This window comes from Anser brachyrhynchus, assembly GCF_964034855.1.
Source record: "Anser brachyrhynchus genome assembly, chromosome: 24".
NCBI lineage: Eukaryota > Metazoa > Chordata > Aves > Anseriformes > Anatidae > Anser > Anser brachyrhynchus.
Window position 1 is genome coordinate 2,259,686 of NC_137717.1, and position 19,442 is coordinate 2,279,127.

At 49.6% G+C, this 19,442-nt stretch overlaps 2 protein-coding genes across 4 annotated transcripts in view; one reads left to right on the forward strand and one right to left on the reverse strand.

The window, feature by feature from the left end:
* The window catches only part of KIAA0319L (KIAA0319 like), a 31,483-nt gene extending 19,018 nt beyond the window's left edge, over window positions 1–12,465 (reverse strand). Inside the window, exons 1-3 of the mRNA XM_080566833.1 lie at window positions 12,329–12,465; window positions 10,963–11,129; window positions 5,231–5,925 (exon numbers count right to left, since the gene is read on the reverse strand). Of these exons, the coding sequence (XP_080422959.1) occupies window positions 5,231–5,925; window positions 10,963–11,104 (837 nt within the window). The 5' untranslated portion in view covers window positions 11,105–11,129; window positions 12,329–12,465. The remainder of the gene's footprint in view (window positions 1–5,230; window positions 5,926–10,962; window positions 11,130–12,328) is intronic.
* Window positions 12,452–17,378, forward strand: NCDN (neurochondrin; the record flags this gene model as incomplete). 3 transcript variants are annotated; one of them, XM_080566834.1, is made up of 7 exons in its annotated part: window positions 12,452–12,708; window positions 13,023–13,185; window positions 13,493–14,479; window positions 14,984–15,225; window positions 15,749–15,973; window positions 16,188–16,330; window positions 16,638–17,378. In XM_080566834.1, the coding sequence occupies 7 exons, from the start codon at window positions 12,452–12,454 to the stop codon at window positions 17,072–17,074; spliced, it is 2,454 nt and encodes an 817-aa protein (XP_080422960.1). In that variant the 3' UTR covers window positions 17,075–17,378. The 3 variants fall into 3 exon arrangements, with proteins under 3 accessions (XP_080422960.1, XP_080422961.1, XP_080422962.1); XM_080566835.1 differs by having other exon boundaries at window positions 12,536–12,713; XM_080566836.1 differs by lacking the exon at window positions 12,452–12,708 and adding an exon at window positions 12,748–12,834.
* Between the last annotated feature and the right edge of the window lie 2,064 nt (window positions 17,379–19,442).

The window sequence follows — 19,442 nt, forward strand, 5'->3', positions numbered from 1 at the left end:
TGTTTGACTGTGTTTGTTTCACACTGGACCAAATTCCTTTGGGTCACGCTGTACAATAAACTCCACCAGAAGTTGCACTTCTCCAGTCTGGAGGAAGCTGAAAAAAAGGCCCTGGTTTCTTTTCCCGCTAAGGAGGAAGCTTTACTGCTTCCACTTTTAAAATGTTTCTCCATGTCCTTCCACAGCAGACAGACCGTTTCTAGCTCCATGGAACACCAGTTAAGATCCTAGGTCCAAATACAGCACGCTATTGATGTGGCAAGCATGACAGAAGATCCAGGTTCAAAACTGTGAGTGAGCGGGACTGAAAGAACAGAGCTGGGATAAGGCAGGAGCAGAAAACGAGGACCGGGAGATGGGGTACATTTTGGGTGTTTACCCAGGCCATGTATTCCTTTTTCTAAAAACGTACAGCTGGCAAGCACAAAGGAGGATGACTGCAGCGGCATTTTTATTTAATAACCCAACCTTTTCAGCAAGATGAAGTTTATTTCAGAACCATTCTTCAAAGCAAAGTGGCCTGACACAAACAACTCCCTCAGTGCATGCCAGAGGAGATGCTTTTGGGGCAGGGAGCTGAGCTTGCGGGCAGAAAGGTTGCTCACATCCATAGAGGATGAACCACTTTATTGAAAATAATCAAAGTGGCAGGAACAATTTCCTTTCCTTCACCAGAAAATTCCTTCTGCAGTACCTAGCCCTATTCTAGTTCTTAGTCTGCCAAGCAGTACTCTTGACAATTCACCTTTTACCATAAAGTACATGTGTGTAGCATGTTTTCTTGAGCTAAATCTATTTTGGGAACATCTGCTAAATATTTAAAATGAAACAACTTACCATCTTTGACTTGGGAAGCGTTTTGGAACTGGATTGCCCACCACAGGAATTGATTAAAAGTTCATATTGAAGGAAAAATTATCAAGCTTTTATACTATACCATGCTACTGGCATTCAGTCCAGGAAACAGGGACTGTAAAAGCGTTTTAAACCACCGTGGGCAACAATCTGTTAACATTGGGCTGTGCTTATAACCATTCAATGCCAGTTCTAAAAACAAAGCCATCCTGCACGTACTGGAACAGCCAGCCAAACCAGGAGTACCGATGAAGGCACTGAAAGCTTCTCTGCAAAAGCACTTTTGCAGACTTGGGCAAATCGTTTCCTCCCTCCATATCTCAGCTAACTTTCCCCAGTGATGGAGTTTCAAACACCTCAACTCACTTGTATGTTCAACCAACTTTTGAGCTTCACGGACCAAGGAACCAAACACTATTTATTAGTGTTAAGGACATGAACTGTTTTTCTTTATTTGCTTACTTGTTGATGGGCTTCCTCCATCTTTAGTAACACTGCAGGTTCTTTGGAACAAAGATGCAGCAAAGCCTGACACTGCCCTGCGCTGCTCTTCAGCAGCAGCCCTGGGACCGGTAGGTGTCCCAGCCAGCACCATCTCACAGCAACCCACAGCTTTAGCAACTGGAGATGGTGACACACTTCTGCCAAGTACGTGAATAAAATAAAGTCAGAAATGCTAGCATGACAAGAGCTGAACAGCCAGGCACAAACTCAAAGACACTTGAGACAGACTGCTCAGGAAAGGCACGGAAGCAGAAAGTCTCCACGGCTGCAGACCACAACAGGGAGCCGCTTTTTGCTTACTGAGAACCAACCCACCCGGGTGCAACAACAGCTGTCACAACCAAGGCACGGGAGACCAGCGTCCGCCTGCTTTGCACAGCAGCTGCGGCTCTACTTTGCTCAGTAATATTTCCAGTGAGCTGGATGCTTCCTCGCCTTCCTCGCCTCACTTTTTAATGCCTAAAATACTCTACAGTTAACAGAGATCCTCTTCTTCCCAGAAGTCTTCGGGATGAATCAACCGCCAAATGTCTGCGGACAGCTCGAGTTAGATAAGCTTTGCCTGGAGCAATGTAGCAGTCCAAAATGCCTCCAATGCTTGCAAGCTGAGGCATTCCTTATCTTTACTCCATAAACCCAAATTCTTTAAAGCAAAGAACAGAAGACTTCATTCTTGGGGATAAATGAGGGGGAGAGTAGAAGTTTGCCAGCTGTCCTATCTTATTAGCTTACCAAATAGAGAGAAGTGACAGACTGGCCTGAGAAAACATGTGTCAGGCATTTATTCCAACCCCTAACTGCCTTTGTCCTGGGACAAGTGACCTCTCCCCCTCTCTGAGGGTCTTACATCTGCAAAACTCAAATAAAGCAGGCTACACGCATCAGAACCTGCACTGAACCTCAGTTACTTGAAAGAAAAATACCCATGTCAGGAGTTTTATTCCATTGATTAATGTAAATGGGTCTTTCCCGGGTAAGCCTAGTCTGAATTTCTGAAATAGTTTCTCTGCAGCTTAGATTGCATCTTCGATTGTTTGCACCAGGTGTAGCGTCTGCAGAGACCCTCAAAATTTTGAGTAACCTCCAAAGCATCACAGAATTAGTGCTGGGTGTGAAGAGAGACCTTTCCTCCTTCCTCAGAGAGCAGACTAGGCTTGCCAGGGCCAGGAACAGCCCAAGTTGCGAACGCAGGAACGAGCTCTCTGGCTCTGCTCTACCAACTCCACTTTAAGGGCTGCAGCCTTTTCCTACAGTCTGCCTGCAGGACTGCTGCAGTGCTGCAGGAGCCCTTCTCATCAGCAGCGCTGCACTTCCACGCTTCTCCTGAGTGGCCATTAAATGCATCGCTAGGTTTTATCAAATGCATCGCTAGCTTTTAAAATTGGCAAGTGTTCCTGCAACAGGGCAGAAAGATTTTGGTGCTTGGCAAACATCACTCACTAATGGAAAAAGCACACATTTCTCTTCCTTAGAGAAGGAGAGATGAGCAGGGTGCACTGCGGTTTATCCTGGTACATTAGAGCACCGTAACACAGATACAGTAAACCCACAAACGAATGCTTGCTGCACATTAGCAAGTGGCGCTGCAGGTGGCTATGGAGCCGTCAGAACTCCAAGAGGAAAATTAAAACTCAGTGAGGCAATGTTGCGCTAAAAAGTCGCTTGAGTTTTCCCTGGGTCTCTAGGAGAAAAGGAAAAGATTTACCTTGCCATGCATTCAATGCTCGTAACAGAGGGGGAGAACACGCACACTGATTTCTTTCTCGCCTTTCAGGGAGGAGTTGAGCCCCTCTGACCTCACCTGTCCTCTCCCACTTCAAATGTCTGATGCTCCCAAGCACGGACTGCTTCGCATGCAGTAATGATCCAGCATCCTCCCCACCTTCCAGCCTACCTGCCAAACCTTTGTTACAAACAGTATTAAGCACCCTGCATCCACCTGCTGAAGCAGTGTAGCACTTGACCAAATCTAACCCAGATGATATTTTATTGATTTTAGTATATGTGTAACTGTAACTTTACTTATTTTGGCCCATAACCAACCCAAGTTGGAAAATTCCCTGTTTTAGCATCTCCCTCCTGCAAAGGCTGGCCAGGTCCCAAGTACGCAGCCTCAAACGTTATATCCTTGGCCTAAATTAAACTGCTCTCACACCAGAAATGCACGGACAGCTGCATAGCTTGACTTATATTTTGCCTGTGAAAGTTGGATGGTTCGATAATCAAGGAATTAGCCCAGGGCTGGGTAGGATTAGCTTTGACTCAATACTCCTGTTAAGGTGGATTTTTATTTTTAATTCTTTCCCCTTCTTGAGAACTCTACCCTACACCTCAGAAGTGTGATTGCCACCAATTTCATCACAGCTGGTACTTTTCAGTAAAAAGTTTTTATTGGGACAAAACGGCGTTTTGTCAAAAGATCCAGGCTTTCTTACTAGCAAAGAAACAGCAAGAAAACCCCTTCCCCCTGCATACCTCCAGTGGTGCACCATAATGACAAAGGAGAGCACTTCCTAAGGATGGGAAACCTTGGATACTCAGCATTATTCAGCAGCTGATTAATCCATGAAATGTAATATTTGCAGCCAGCTTACTGAGAAGGCACCGAACTGCAATAACACGAACAAACTGAACAAGCGGGGAGACAGCAACTATTACCCAAGAGCAAAAGACAACACGTAAGGCTGGCTGTCAAGAAGCCTCGCCAGACATTACGTACGTAATGAATGAGAGAATGGGGTCACCGAGGAAATCTCAGATATTAGGAAGAAGAAAGAACAGGCAGGGTAGAAATGCTGCAGTACTGCAGGGGAGGGAGAAAGCCGAGATGTTATGGCAGCCCTGAACGCTGCGAGGTTCTGGAAAATCAAACATTTGCAAAGTATTAGTGCATGATTTCACACGCCACCCGGGCTGCCCTGGAGCTCTCAGCGGTGTCCTTTGGCTGCTCTCCACATCCTGCTCTGCAGGGTGGTGGCTCACACCAGTCACAGCCGTACCTGGAACCAAGATTTGCATACAAGGGAGAGAAATAAATTCAGTCAAGTTTCCAGAACAAGAGTGTAACAACAGGAAAAGGCAGCAGGCTTCAAGGATTTAGCAACAGTTTCATGGAATAGGATTCTTCCTGTTTCACCGTCACCCGTCTGGGCTTTTTCTGTATGATTTTTCAAAAAAATATTAGCAGATTCGAAAATACAACTATCATTTAGCTATTGAAATGTGCTTTCTCTTGAGACTAACATCTGGATTTACTAGATTAACACTGTACGTGCTTGGAATAGACACTAAACTGGCTTCATTCAACCAGTGCCAATGTAAGCTTTTGTGGATTTGAGAAACTGAAACTGTCTTCAAAAACAGAAGGAAAAAAATAAGATGCCAAGTCAAGCAAGCACGCTGACATGGGAAACCCGACGCAGAAGTCTATAAATAACGTACTTAACTGCCTCAATCCAGCACTCAAAAGCAAACAGTTTACCCAAAAGAAAACAGTTTATGACTTCTGTGGATCTAAAAAGGTGCTTTTATAGGTAAGTCTTCAACTCGCAAGCGCTTCCCATTGACATCCTGTCACATCTCACCCTTGCGCCTCATCTCTGTGTACGTTCTGTGATTATACAATGGATAAATAAGCCATATCAGGACTTCCACCTCTCCTCATCTTCTCAAAGACAGTTCCCAAATAGGAAGGAGGAAAATAAACCCACCCCCAACAAAACAAAAAACACCTGCCCTTGCTCTGTTGACTGAGGGCTAGAAGGTTGAGAACAGACATCCAGAAAGTTATCCTATATTTAAAAAGTTTCCAGTCCAAGTCTGCATACAGCAAGAGCTGGAGGGTGACAGCCGTCCCAGAAATCCCCCTTACCTGCGGAAAGCCAACACTGTCTGCATCACTTGATCCGTTCACAATATCGCTTTTAGGAGGGAACGGGCTTTTGGTTTTCTCATCGTCCGGCTCCTGCCCATGTTTCAGTGAGTCTTTCCTTTGCTTTGGATGGGTTTCAGGACCAGGCCTGTCCTCCACTAAGCGCCTCAGTACTTGATCCTTCAAGCGCTCCGTTTCACTTCGGCTCTTTCTAGGTTTGCTGTCTGATGCTCTGGCTGCAGCCTCACCACTGGGGCTCGCTGCCACGTCCCCTTGCAGGAGTTCCACCCCGTTATTTGCCAGGCTCCATTTCTGGAAGGACCTCCGCAGTCTTTTTTTCCCTGGGACAGGGACGCCCCAGTGCAACCACCTGCGAAGCCAGGTCTTTGTGTTGCTTCCTGTTTGAAGCTTTAAGTGCTCTGTGCTTTTGGATTTCTTTAAAAACACCAAAATGGAATCAGAAGAGCCAGTCCTGTTCGCCTGACACATGGCAGGCAGAGTGCAGTTCACCTGGATGCACATATTTTCCAAGAACCAAAAGGCATCACAGGTGGGGCTCTGGCAGCAAGCAGTCTGACAGGACTGTACAGTATGAAATCCTTCCAGAAGCTGTAAGTGATGATCCTCCCACGATCTCAAATGTCCACCAAGCAGGATCGTCCCTGGTTCACACTTAGATCTGTTCCAGTTTGCATCTGGGAAAGGGAAGACAAAAAACAATTCTCAGTTTTTCAAAGGAGTGGACAATAAAACCTCATCGCTATTGCCAAGATGAATTCAGAGCACAGAAGTAATGTGGGAGACAGGGTACAAAACAGTTCGACAAGGGCTTCCTGGAATCCAGACCTGGTCTTAAGTGTCTTTGCATCAGGTTTTAGACATTAATCTGCTATCTGCACATCTTCTATCAAACGGACCACAAGCCATTTGACGTAATTTCAGAGTCAAGTTACTTCAGACCTCAGATCAGGGGCAAAGCAGCAACTGCTCTGCACATGGATTTTTCTTTTTAGCATGAAAAATTGGAGTGCTTGCAGGGATCAATGGATTAAAGGCTTCCAAAATTCAGAGCTCTACAGATTAAGGACTGCCTAAAAATAGACTAATGACCTATGGGACTGCTACACTGTGCTGTGTTCAGCATCCAAGGGATAATAGGTCACTAGAAGATTACTTTACAAACTATGTCACTGGACTCCGAGTTGTGCAGCTGGACACTATGCTCCAGATCTGGCTCCCTGTCAGGAAGGGAGTTCTTGAACACAATGCAAATGGGAAAAAACCTTTTTCTCTGCTATAATAAAGAAGCCTGAATTTAAATTCTAATACCCGATCGCCATTTCTTGACAGCATTTAAAGAAGAGTTCAGTAACACACTGTTGTTTCAGCAACTCTGAATGAATACAGAATTCATGCTGAATTATAGCCACGCTCACTATAGTAGGACTAAAACTAACAGGCATGTAAGTAAGGCTGCTGATCCATCTGTCTGTCTCCACTGAAAAGAATTCTCATCCCACTTCTCCTGGCACTTCCAAGTTACAAACACATTAAAATAGAATCTGTTGAGGCCCAGAAGAAAAGCCACACAAATCTCCATGTCGTTATCCACCGAACAGAAGTGATCTGGTGACGGCACTGCAGTGTGTTTTATCAGGCTTGAAAACAGTCATGCAAGGCCCCCCGCCAACGCTACTGTGACACCCTGCTGACCAGGACAGGCTCAGGTCGCAGGAAGCTTTCCAAGTGCCAAACACTACACAGACAAAAGTGGAGAGGAGGAGATACTTCTCTGATCAAATCTGGAGCTCACAAGCAGTGACCGACCTCCTGGAACACCAGTCCTGGAAAACTCTGGGAACACACCGATACAGGCAACTGCAAGCATCTTCCACCCTGGACATTTTAGGTTACTTTTGATTTAAGGACTTTAAATCCCTGCCACAGGCACTTACCTCACACTAATGATGTGGCACTGAACTCTGCCCCTCTGAATCACAGCTAATACCCAAAGGTGGCGACACAAACGTACCGTGACCTTCCCCCTCCTCCTGCACCAACCCCCAGCATCTCCTGAATAACCTCGTACGACCCCAGAAAGCAAGCAGGGATGATGGAGGATGCATTTCATTGTAACTCAGTTATCCCAAACACCACAGTAGGTGTTATCAGCTCTTTTCCCACTGGTCATTAACGATGTCCAAACGCAGTGACCTTCTCACCCAGAAGGGATCAGACAATTGCTAAAAATAACGGGTGACGGCCATATCCATGCTCCTTCTTTGTGCAATCTCTTGCAACATCGAGAATCTTAACCCAAAACGGGAACTCGCACCACACGGAAAGTTTCTTTTTGAGACATCAGCAAAGAAGCAGCAGAAGCGTTATTTATAGCTTATTTGTGAGGCCAGCTCAGCAAAGACGAGGCTCCAGAAAGCTGGCATCAGCTGCAACAGAAGGCGCTCGAGATCTGTGCCCAAGCCACGGGGGACCAAAGCTCTCTGCAGGTGTCTGAACCCAGAGCTGCAAGGAAGGAGGGGAAGCTCCTCTCTTGAGAAACGTCCAACTGCAACGCGTAAGTGAAACGTTGCGTATGTTCAACAGAAAGAGACGTTGACAACAGCACCTTTAAGATCAGCGCCATCCTTGTCACTCCTCATCAGCACGCAGCGCTTCCTTCGAGAGCAAACAGACGGCAGCCTGCCCGGGGCAGGCATCTGACCTCGTTCCACTCCGAGGTGCTCGGGCTGACAGCCACCCTGCCACGAGGCCGCGTGCGCAGGCAGGGACAAGCACCTGGCACCAGCCTGACGGGCCTGGAATGAGGGCAGAGTCCAAGGAGGGGGCTGTACACACAAAACGTACGTGTGGATACAGGCCACACGCACAACGGACTTGGAGAAAGAAGTAGCAAATGGAAGGATAATGCTCATGCTGTGACCTTCAAGAGGATCTTACCTGTAAAGACTCAAGCTGTCTAAAAAAAAAAAATAAATCACTGCCTGTGAAAGGTGAAGCATTGTCCCTAATACATCCCGTGCAAAAGGGAAATGGGATGCTTTCCACATCCCTAAAACCCCTGCTCCTCCTCCTCAAGCACGAGCCCTGGCTCACACATACCACACTAATTAACTAAATACAGAACCCAAGGAAGCTCATCAGGAGCTTTCCAGCATCAGCCCTGGAACTAAGCACAAACAGAATGTAGCACATGTAAGAGAATGGATCCCAGATACTCCGTGTGAGAAACTACCACATACACAAGAATTACATTTATTCATTTAAAATTTAATACCTGAAACCCCACGAGCATCTCCTAGGTATGCCAGAGCCATGACTGAACCCAGATGACAAACCACCACCATGCTGAGAGCGTTCTGCTTCTCTTTTAACTGCTAAGTCAAGATGCAGAGTTGGAATTATGTTTTGGCCAGATTTCATTTCCAGTGCTCTGCTAATGCCCACCTAGGACATGTTTATCTGAAATTAGCCAACACGGTTTCCATATTGCTGTACACGGACAGCTTAAAACTCAGTTAACTCAGAGAAACAACAGAAGCTAAAAGGCAACCTGCAATGCGCTGTGACAGCAGTCTAGATGTGCATTTCTCACAGAACCATACTGATTTTCAGCTGCGCAGTTCCTACGGCGTTTGGCAGGCACCGCAGATTCACACAACTTTACTGAAGCATGGTGGCAGAAAGCAGAGCTCTTCAATCCACATTTGCATTTCATCTCCGGTCTGCCAGGAAAATTCACACAGCCTCTTCACGAAACGCTGCCTCCCTGCAGTCCTACAGCAGCACCCTAAGGGCCAGACGAACGGTGACGGGAGCCCCACGCTGCTCCCTGCAGCCTTGTAAACGGGGATCTCCCCGGAACTGGGTGCAGCGCCTGCCCTCGGCAGGCATGGGACTGCACCAAACAGGAGGCAGCTGTGAGCACAGGCAGAGTTACCAACTTCAGTCTATTAAGACAGAAGCTGTCCGTTCAGCCCCTTCCAGTTCTTTGTGCCAGACACACTGTTTCTGTCATTTTCTTCTTCTCTAGGACCAGTAAAAAACGCTCTCCTTCTCAGTCTGTGGAGTTCCTGCCCCTGCGGTGCAGCTCACAGCTGAACAGCAGGAGAATGAAACGGGTAGGAACAGTTTCTATTAATAAGCTCAGGTTCATAGACTTACTCAGGCAGTTAATCCCTAATGATACCAGATTAATGATTAAAGACTTGACTGCACAGACTTTTTTTTTAATCTGTCACATGTAACCAAGTGTGTCAACATAATTCCTCTTAGGTAATGCCACACGATCACGTAAGTTTCCATGCAAACACGATTCCTCTTCAGTTTAACAGATCTGCTGCTTAAGTGACACATACAAAACCAGAAGAACAGAAATGCTCTATACATAATCACTTTTGTTTTCATACAAGCATCAGCCTTCATGGTTTTTAACTCTCCCAAGGAGGTAAACACTCAAAGCCACAGCACCGGCCAGAGCACCGTGCAAGATCAACATATGATTCAGAGCTCTAACTTCTAGGATATCGCTAGAGACAGGAAACGTTAAGTACAAAGTCCAGTCTACAAGGAAACACAATCCATCTGACACACCACTGAAACACAAAGTGCTGAGAACACTTTACTAGGAACAGGAATACAACTCCGTTTTTCCAGGTTCTAAATTAGCAGATTAAGATCTCACAGCTCGTTAGCTCAGTCAGGCTTACTGGTAGGTGTCAAGAAATGCCCCGTGAAACAATAGACATTGTGGCACCCTACAGAACATATCCAGGGATGGAAGAAGCAGAGCAGAACAACCCCCCTTTTCCTCTCTTGCTGCCATTAAGACACTAAGACCTTCCTGCAAGTGGGAGCTGTCACAGGGGTTAATAAATACTGAAGACACCACTGCCTTCAGCCTCTAATTCACTGCAAATTGAAGAAAACAGCCACAGAACAAGCTTTCTTCACAAAGATCTGGTAAATGCTATGTGAAAACATGGTAAACCACCACCTCTGGGTGAAGACGTGTCTTCAAAATACTCACAGAAACTTAACCCATCTCTCCAAAAAAAGAGAGAATCTGAGCTTTTTTAGATACAAGAAAAAAATCCCATCCAGGCCATTACATGAAAGCAGCCATCTAAGCTGCCGATTCGGTTATTTACTTGAGCAGGTGGTTGGTTACTCAAGTTTGAACAGGAAATAAAAGCCAAACAATATTTACCAGTAGGCAAATACAGACTATTGACACTGGGTTTGGGGGAGTCTTAAATATAAGAGGGCTAAAAAAAAAAATGTTCTTCCCTTTCCAACCTCTTTTGGGTATCGCTTAGATTAAATTATTATCCAGAATATCACTTGATTCCTTTTGGGAAAAAAAATAAAGAAAAAAGACGCTTGCCTCAGAGAAAGCTCTCTGTGAGAGACAGACAAATACCCAAAAGACAGACACCTTACTGCCAACTACTTGGTTACTCAAAATAACAGTTGGTTATGAGAGCGATATAGCATTATACAAAACACCCCCCTTGTGCCCCACACCTGTCCACAGAGTTTTATTTATCCTAGGACTTCGACAGATCGTTTAGCAACTATCAAATTTGTTTTTAATCTGCTACAAAGTCTAGCAGCTAACAATTTCGCCTTCCTTTCAGAATATTTCAAACAAGCGAGAGGGATCAATACAATCAAGAACAGATACGCGGCCCCAGACAGAACAGAAGAATCACCTGTCGAGGAGCACAAGGCACACAGGCAAGCACACAGGTAGAACAGCTGCAGACTTCTCAGCTCCCTTGCAGGTCTTTCCAGGCAATATCGCGACAGAAACGGAGCGCTGATGCTGAACTTGGCTTCCAGCCTCTTCTCCATGGCCTTTGCGGGCAGCAACAGGGTTCTAGAAATGTATGAGAAACAGAAAACATCTACTGGCAACTGGAATATTGTCGCAAGGACCCAGTCAACATAATGAAGAGCATGAAGCACTTGTGGACGAAAAGGAACATCTAATCTTATCTGCTGTGACTTTGTCCAGCTGCTGCTAAGTAATTATCAATGTCACCAGGCGAAACCAAGACCTTTAGCAGCAGAATTTCCAGTTGGGAACTGCAGCAGTTCACCCTCTCATCACCCCTGTGATTTCCCCTTCTAGTCTCCACCACTTTCAGCACCAAATTATCCAAAAGCGCAGTCTGCTGGATTCCTGAGACACATTTGGGTTCAGATATGCCACGGGCGATAGCTGCCCACCCAGCCCCACCGGGGGCACGCGGACGTCGATAAACCCCGCACAGCTGCTCGGCGCCGTCATCGCTTGCACGGTGGTGCTGCCTGGTGCCAGCCACAAACAAACAGAGACGAGAACACAACGGCGCCGAGCTAAAGCCCCGTTTTGCCTCATATTTCGCTCTGCAGGGTGCAAAAAATGAAAGCATCGATGCTCCTCTGCCTTTCTAGGAGAAAGGCTGCCTCACGTGTTCCTGAAACCCACATCAGCACTGGGTGATGTGTGCTAGAAAGAAACGTATCTATAAAATATCTAATGTATCTATAAAATATTCTATATATCTATATAGAAATCTATATATTTCATATACCTTTTTATATCTCTTATTTATATCTTATTAGTTATTTATTTACTAGTTATTTCTTACTAGTTATTTATATCTCTTTATTATCTACCTCACAAGCAATAACCAATATCTATTTCCAAGGAGAAATAAAACGCTGTTAGGCACCAGGAGCTCAACCTGTCATCACCGAAGGCTCGAAAAGGAGCATCAGCGCAGCCCTGACCAGCGCACCGCTTAAACGCTCGTTATTTGCTATATTTAGGGGGAATTTGGCTCCAACATGGGCACCGGGAGGCACACAGGGGGCGGGAGGGAAGGGGTCCTGAGGGTGCCGGGTCCCGAGGGACACCGCCGGGGGGCTACGGGACGAGGGCTGGGGGGGGTCCCCACACACTGGGGGGGTCCCCACAGACCGGAGGGGTCCCCACAGACCGGAGGGGTCCCCACACAACGGGGGGGGAGGGGGGAGTCCCCTCGTTCATCCCCCCGCCTCCCGGTGCCCGTCGGTGCCCCGGGCACGTACCAGCGGCGCACGGCGAGGCGAGGCGAGCTCCGCTGCTCCTCGGCGGCCTCAGGCGGGCGGCGGGGCCCGGAGCGCGGCGGGGCGGGGGGCGCCGGGGCCGCCTCCTCCTCCTGCCCCGCGGCCATGGCGGCGGCGCCTCAGGAGCGGCGGTTGCCCGCTCCCCTCCCCTCACCCGGAAGCCCGCCCACACCTCCCGGAACCGGAACCGACACCGGGGCGGCCTGTGAGGGCACCGCCTCGCCGGTACCGGGCCCTTGCAGCCGGCTGGGCCCGGCTCGGTGCGGAGTCCCCCCCCGTCCCGCTGCCACCCGCCGGCCTGGCCGTCACGGGTGGTTTGCCCACAGTCCTGCGAGGGGGCCGTTGGCTTCGGGGACTGCTCAGTAAGGTGCCCGGCGATTGGTTGGCGGAGCGGAGGGAGAGCGCGGTTTGGCTGCGAGGCGGAGCGGGGCCGTGGGCCGTGAGGCCGGGCTGGGGGTGGAAGGGCCGCGAGGGGATGGCGTGAGGGGGTGGGTGCTGCCCCGAAAATAGCGTAATTCGGGGAAGGTCGGGGTGCTGCGGTGGGTTCCTCGGCAGCGAGGGGAGCTGGTGGCGTTCCTCAGCTGGGCTACGGCCTCATTCTGGGTGTGGGGTTGGGGGTGTCCCCCCCTCAGCTCCCCGACCTGTCCCTTCAGCTCCCCGTCCTTTTTCCCCTCAGCTCCCCATCGTTTCTGCTCAGTTCCTGCGCCACTGGCCCCATCGCCATGGCCTCAGGCTCCGGAGCTGCACCCAAGGGTGTCAGGAGCGCGACGCTGAAGAGGTGCCTCGACGTGCTGCGAGACGCCAGCAGCGACAGCGAGCAGTTTGCTGCCTTGCTTCTGGTAAGGGTCAGGAGGGCAAGGTGCTTCAAATGGTTGGTTTGATGTTCCCACCATCAAAGTGGGCATTGTCTCTCCTTTGTTTGGGTATGGTGATGGTTAGTTAACGTTTCCACAGCTCTAGAAGCCCTCTGGTAAAGCTCTGGATTAGCACTTTGACTAGCGACCAGCTCAGCGGTCAGGGGTTCACTTTTCTGCACCCATGAAATACAATTTTGCTTCTTATTTGATAATTCAGTTCTCTGAAGTTGTTAAAGCCTTAGCAAAGCTTCTTGTTATGCTGTGCTCTCACCCCTGGTTTGCCTTACAGGTGACCAAAGCAGTCAGAGCCGGAGAACTGGACTCAAAGACCCGTCGCCAGATCTTTGACGCAATTGGATTCACGTTTCCAAATCGCCTGCTGACCTCCAGGGAGCCCCCTTCGGGCTGCCCCGAGCACACCTTCAGGGCACTTGGCCTCACTCTGTTGGCATGTTTCTGCACCGATCCGGAGTTAGCTGGCCACTCCCAGATCCTGAACAAAATCCCAACCTTCAATGACGTCCTGGTTTCCCCCTGTAATCCGGACAGCACTTCCATGATCGATGATGCATACCAGTGCCTGACTGCTGTCATGGCCACTCCCAGGGGTCCCAGAGAGCTGGTGACCAAAGGAACAGTGGCTGCCCTCTGCCACGCCTATGTGAATGGCAATTACGGCTCTGACCGTGCCTTGACGCTGCTCTTGGGGCTGCTCGCTGTAGCAGAGGTGAAGTGCTGGCAGAGAGATGCTCCGCACCTCCTGGCCGTGCTAAGCAAGCTCTCTGAAGAGTTTCTCAAGGCTGAAGACATGACCAAATTTGAGCTGTGCGAGCTTTTGCCTCACTTTATCCCCCTTTCATCACCTCTCACACAGGACTCAAAGGGCTCTGAGTGCCTCCATAGAATTTACAAAGGGCTGGCCAAAATTTTGGGCAGTAAACTCAGCCATTCACAGCGGGACCCTGCTCTGAAGCTTGCTGCCTGCCTCATGCAGGCCTGTGGGTCAGAGTGGATCCCAGCAGGGAGTACTGGTAGCAAGTTCCTGGCCTTGCTGGTGAACTTGGCTTGTGTGGAGGTCCGCCTGACCCTAGAGGAGCCAGATCCCATGGAGACGGAGGGGAAAAAAGAAGTGGTAACAGCCTGCTATGTCCTCATGGAGATGGGCATCCAGGAGTGTCTGAAAGAAGAAGAATCGCTGCTGGAAGAAGCACAGAAAATGCAGCTCATAAGGATCATGGAGGAAGCATTTGGAGCCGTAATATTTTACCTGAGGCAGGTAAGGCAGAACTTTCAAGCAGAGGGCACGTCTGATGTCCCTTTGTTGTGGTTTAACCCTGGCAGGCAGCTAAGTACCACACAGCCGCTCACTCGTTCTTCCCAGGAGGGATGGGGGAGAGAATCAGAAAGGTAAAAGTGAGAGAATTCCTGGGTCAAGATAAAAACACTGGAACACTAAAGTGGTTCTTACTGGTCTCAAAGCTACGTGTAGGTACAGGATGATGTGGCCAGTCTGATAGATCACAAGATAGCAAATTAATAACTCCATGATCGCCGTGATTCTAGTTTTTCTATTCCATCCCTTTCCTACCTCTAAATAATAAAGAGAATTAGCGTATGCCATGGCTGCAGAAGTCCAGAGTGGCTCTGTCAGCTCAGCAGCTCATGGACATAGCTGCATAGACCAAAATACGCATCTTGGCACACTGTGGTTTTCATGCCTGAGGTAGCTTGTGAGGACAGGGGCTCTGACATGTAATTTTCTGTCTGCTTCTTCACACAGGTTAAAGAGGAGGAGCTGCAAGACCCTTTCATATTTGCTTCTGTCCGAATCCTTGGAGCCTGGATGGCAGAAGAGACGTCCGCCCTCAAGCAGGAAATCTGTGAGCTGCTGCCTTTCCTCGTTCATTACGCCAAGAAGCTTTTCAAAGAGAGCGGCACAGCTGAGGGTCTTCCCCAGACGGATGGTGTGCAGGCAGGGCTGGCCAGCACTGAAGGCTCTGTCTTACCCCAGGACGCTCTGAGGTGTGTATTTTAAGCACAGAGCTGATACGTTTCACCACAGAAGAGCTCAACTCTTTTTTCCTGGGTCCAGCGAAACGCATCCTGCATTTAGGTCAAGTTCTTGTTGATCCTTTCCTGTGAAAGAGGCAACTGGAACTGCCGCAGCGCGATGCAGCTGTCCAAGCCCTCTGTGTATGACTAATGTGAGATGGCAGCTGCTTACAAAGACTAAGAGGCAGGGAAGGACTTGTGGAAGCTGTGTGTCAGGGCTTTAGCTGTAGCAAGCAGAGGAAAGAATAGGGCCTTTATGGAAGCAGATCAGCCTACATGGTCTCTTCTTTGAGGTTTCAATACTTTCCCTGAGGCGTGAGGAACTCAGCACTGTGTTGCTGCTTGAGCTGATTTTGAGAGTCATTTCTCTTTTCTGTTCTCCCTGCAGTACCGATTCTATGGCCCCTTTTTTCTCCTGGTTGGATGCAAATGCAGGGCTTAGATCCAGCTCTCTGCGTTCTACCTTGTGTTTTCAATTTCTTTCCCCTTCTAGATTTCTGCTGCCTGGCTTTTGCCATTTAACAGCCGAGGACAGGCCCAGGGAAATCCTCATCTCAGAAGGGGCACCGGCGCTGCTGTGTGACTACTTCCTGCATCAGTGGAAGGTGCTGACCTCCGAGCCTGGGTCCCTAACTCCCCTGACAAGCACTGAAATGAGCCTACAGACTGCCTGTGGGATTTTCCTTAACCTGGTCGTGACTGCTCCGGACCTCATCAGGTAACAGAGCTGCAGAGGCTTCTTTTAAAGTTGTCAGTCAGAGGGTGCAATGTGAAATGAGCTTGCAGGATCTTTTAAGACGCTGTACTGAAAAAGGGATGTCCCTTTTCTCAGTGCCCATCACATTACCTTTTTGACGCTGCATTTCCCTTTGAAGTTTTGAGGTGTGTCCGGCTCTGATCAGGAAGTGACTCAGGGTTTGCTTTCTCTCTAGGCAAGAGAAAACCTTTTGCTCCTTGATGGACACGTTGCTGAAGTCTCTTCCATTTCTGCTACCTCAGAAGGATCACCTGGTCCTAGCAGCCAACATTGCCACTCTGGGCTTGATGATGGCCAGGGTCCTCGCAAGTTCAGCAGGTGAGGAGTGTTCCCGCTGGCAAAGCTGGGCTCTGGGTGGGTAGGCTGGAGAAAACAAACACGAGGGAAGCAGGCCCAGTTTCAGGCGAGATTTCTGTCACTGAAAACGTGACGAAGGCAAAAATCTGGAATATGTAGAAAATTCAGCAGGCTGAGGGGCTGGGAAGCCACACGGGTTAAGAGATTTCTACAGCAGGAGCGTGACGTTCTGCTCCCTGACAGCTCTGCTGCAGGCAGACACGGTGAAGCATCCCTCCTGTAGCCGAGTAAGCGTTGTACCAGCTCATTCATTTCCTTTTCCTTCCAGTTCTTCAGGGAACCCAGTCTGCCAAGGAGTTTTTCGGAGCCACCATTCGCTTCCTGTCAGAGGCCCACGTCACCCAAGCAGACCCCAGCAGCTGCTGCTCGGCCCTGGCCGTGTCCCCTGCCTACACAAGTGCCTGGGGTGACATCCGCGAGCTCTGGTTCCTGGGGATGCAGGCCTTGGCCGGCTGCGTGCCGCTCTTCCCCTGGCTGCCACAAGCTGTCCTCCAGGCGCGGTGGCTGGAAGGTCTCTCGGAGGCACTGACGCGCGTTGCTCCGGCCTCGGTGGATTTTGAACTCGTTGCTGCTTTCCAGGGTGTGCTGCTCGAGCTGGCCAGAGCCAGCAAGCCGTGCAGGGAAGTGATCCTGTCCCACCACGGGGAGGAGTGGGCCAACCTGTACGGCATGGCAGCTTTGGAACAGTGTCTGTCCGAGCGATAGAGCCTCTGTTCGGCAGCACCCTGGTGTGGCAAGCGAAGCCAGGCACCTGCGCGAGATCTGTTCAGCATTTCTCACGCACCCTTTGGTGCCAGTGACAACAAGAGGCGTTTTAATGACCAGCTTCATAAAACTGGAGCAATGCAGCGGAGCTCAACAGGATTTGTTCTGTCCAGAACCCGACGCAAAGAACTGTTGGTGCCTCAGAACATTTCAAGATGTCCCTGCTTGACCTTCTGTCAGTACTTTGTTTTAAAAACAGCCCATTTAATTATTAAAGAGGTTTTCTATTGCGTCATTTTTCAAACTCATGCAGTGCTGGGATTTATTTCCACTTAGGGCCCTGGGATGTCGCCTGCTTCTCCCTTTTACATGCTTCCCAATTTTGTCAGAGTAATTGCTTCAGAATGTCACCTTTCCTTCTGTCAAAGGTCCGTGTGTTGGTAAAGTAACTTGGCACTACAAGTAGAAGTCTGCAAAAGGCAGGAACATGAAGAGCTTTAAAATATACCGGTGAGAATAACTCCATAATTTGGCACAGCTGTCCCCTTCTGGTTTGGGGGTGCCCAAAGGCCCTTTGTGTGTTCCCACCTGTGACTAGTGCCATCACCCCACATCCATGCCTAGAAAGAAAGCCCTTACAGCACCACTCGCTGCCCCGTAAAACACCTGCACAACGCCCGGCCCTGATTTGTGCTGGTTGCTCACGCTCCCTCTTGCAGCAGGGATGGGATGCGCAGGGAGAGCTTTCTGGTCTCGCAGGGAGCGGAGTTCTTCAACCTGCAAAGACCTTGGCTCTCTTTGGAGCCTCAGACAAGGATTAAGAAACAGAAATGGATGAATTACATCTCACCCTCTCCCTGCAGGCTTTGCAGAAGAGGACGGCCAGATGTAAAAACGTAAGTGATGTACGATGTACATCCCTTGCACCCCTGGCTTTGCAGCCTGGGCGGTCAGCCCTAGGGTGCCCCGTGAGCCTAAAAGCATAAAAAAAAAACCCAACCAAACAAAAAACAGAACTAGCAGCCTGGATGGAGCGGTGGTTCGAGCCGGGCTGATTCCGCCAGGCGCAGAGCTCCGTGCTCGGGCTGCAGCCGGGCACTTCGAGGCGTTTCCACCAGGTGTCACCCTAAGAGCTCTTTGGGAGCGGCATCGTCAGCGGGGACCGGGTCTGGCAGGCGGGACAGGCACACGGCACTGACCCCGGCTGCCTGCAAAGCCTTGGGGAGCGGGGACCCGTGGAATCGCCAGATTGAGAGAAAAACCAAGCGAGGAGCTGTCTCGAAAAGAGGGCTGACACCGGGAGCATTCCTGCTTAATACCGTATTTTTAACTCGCCGTTTCATGAAAGCAGAATGCCTTACGTAACCAGAGAGGAGGCGTCTGCTGTCTGCTGTTGTTCGGGAAAAGTATCTTTCTGATCTTTCCAGCTCAGCCCTGAAAGCTTAATGCAAGTTGAAACAAAGGTAGGTGCTACCAGCAGAAAGCGATGCAAGCCAAACAAGCAAATGAGGCTCCTGGACTTGGAAAAGAGCATAACTCTGAGCACGCGTGGGCTGGAAGCCTCCCTGTGCTGCCAAGAACAGCTCATCCCTGCAACGCAGCGAACTTCAATCCGTTGGAACAGTCAGAAATACACTTCAGATTGTAAGAAAAAAAAACAAACATTCAAACACTTTAGCTTCAACTGTTCCCCATCCCTCATGCTGTTCTGCCTCTGGTCAAAGGGTGTGAGCTTCCAATTAATAGAAGGCTATCATTAGTGTTAACGAGAGGCAGGCACCTGTATCAGCAGGAGGGTGCTCCCCATGCCCCCAGCTCCCGGGGGTTAGCAGTGCTGGCCTGGCCGGCATTAATCCCCACGGGAGCTACTAGGAGCTCCTCCGACACCCAGCAGAGATCCCGTCCCAGCCTGCAGGACCCCGTCCCAGACCAGAGCAGTCCTAGATCCAGAGGCCTTTCACTGTTGCCTTTAATTCCCAATTAGGCCACCTGCTAACGGCACAGCCCCACTCCCTGGGAGCAGACCCAGGGCCGCGGGATGTCCTCCAGGTCATCCTTCAGCACGTGCCGGGCAGCGGGCTTCAGCCACGGGCAGGATCCCAGAGAGGACCCTGTGTTGGTCCCACACCCCTCGTCCTCACTCTCTTCAAGGGAAAATCCCACCAGGTGTGAGAAGGACAATGCCAGAGCCCTCCTGAGGCCCTCGATGTCCCTCGGGAGTCTTGTTTCTCTCTGTGCCATGAAACATCATCCCCATGACTGCCACGAACTGGCAGAGGACAGGAGAAGAAACTGGTGCTGCTCTGGGAGCTCTCCCGGGCTGGACACCGGAGCAGAAGCACTGTGCCGATGCCTTGAGAATGACGAG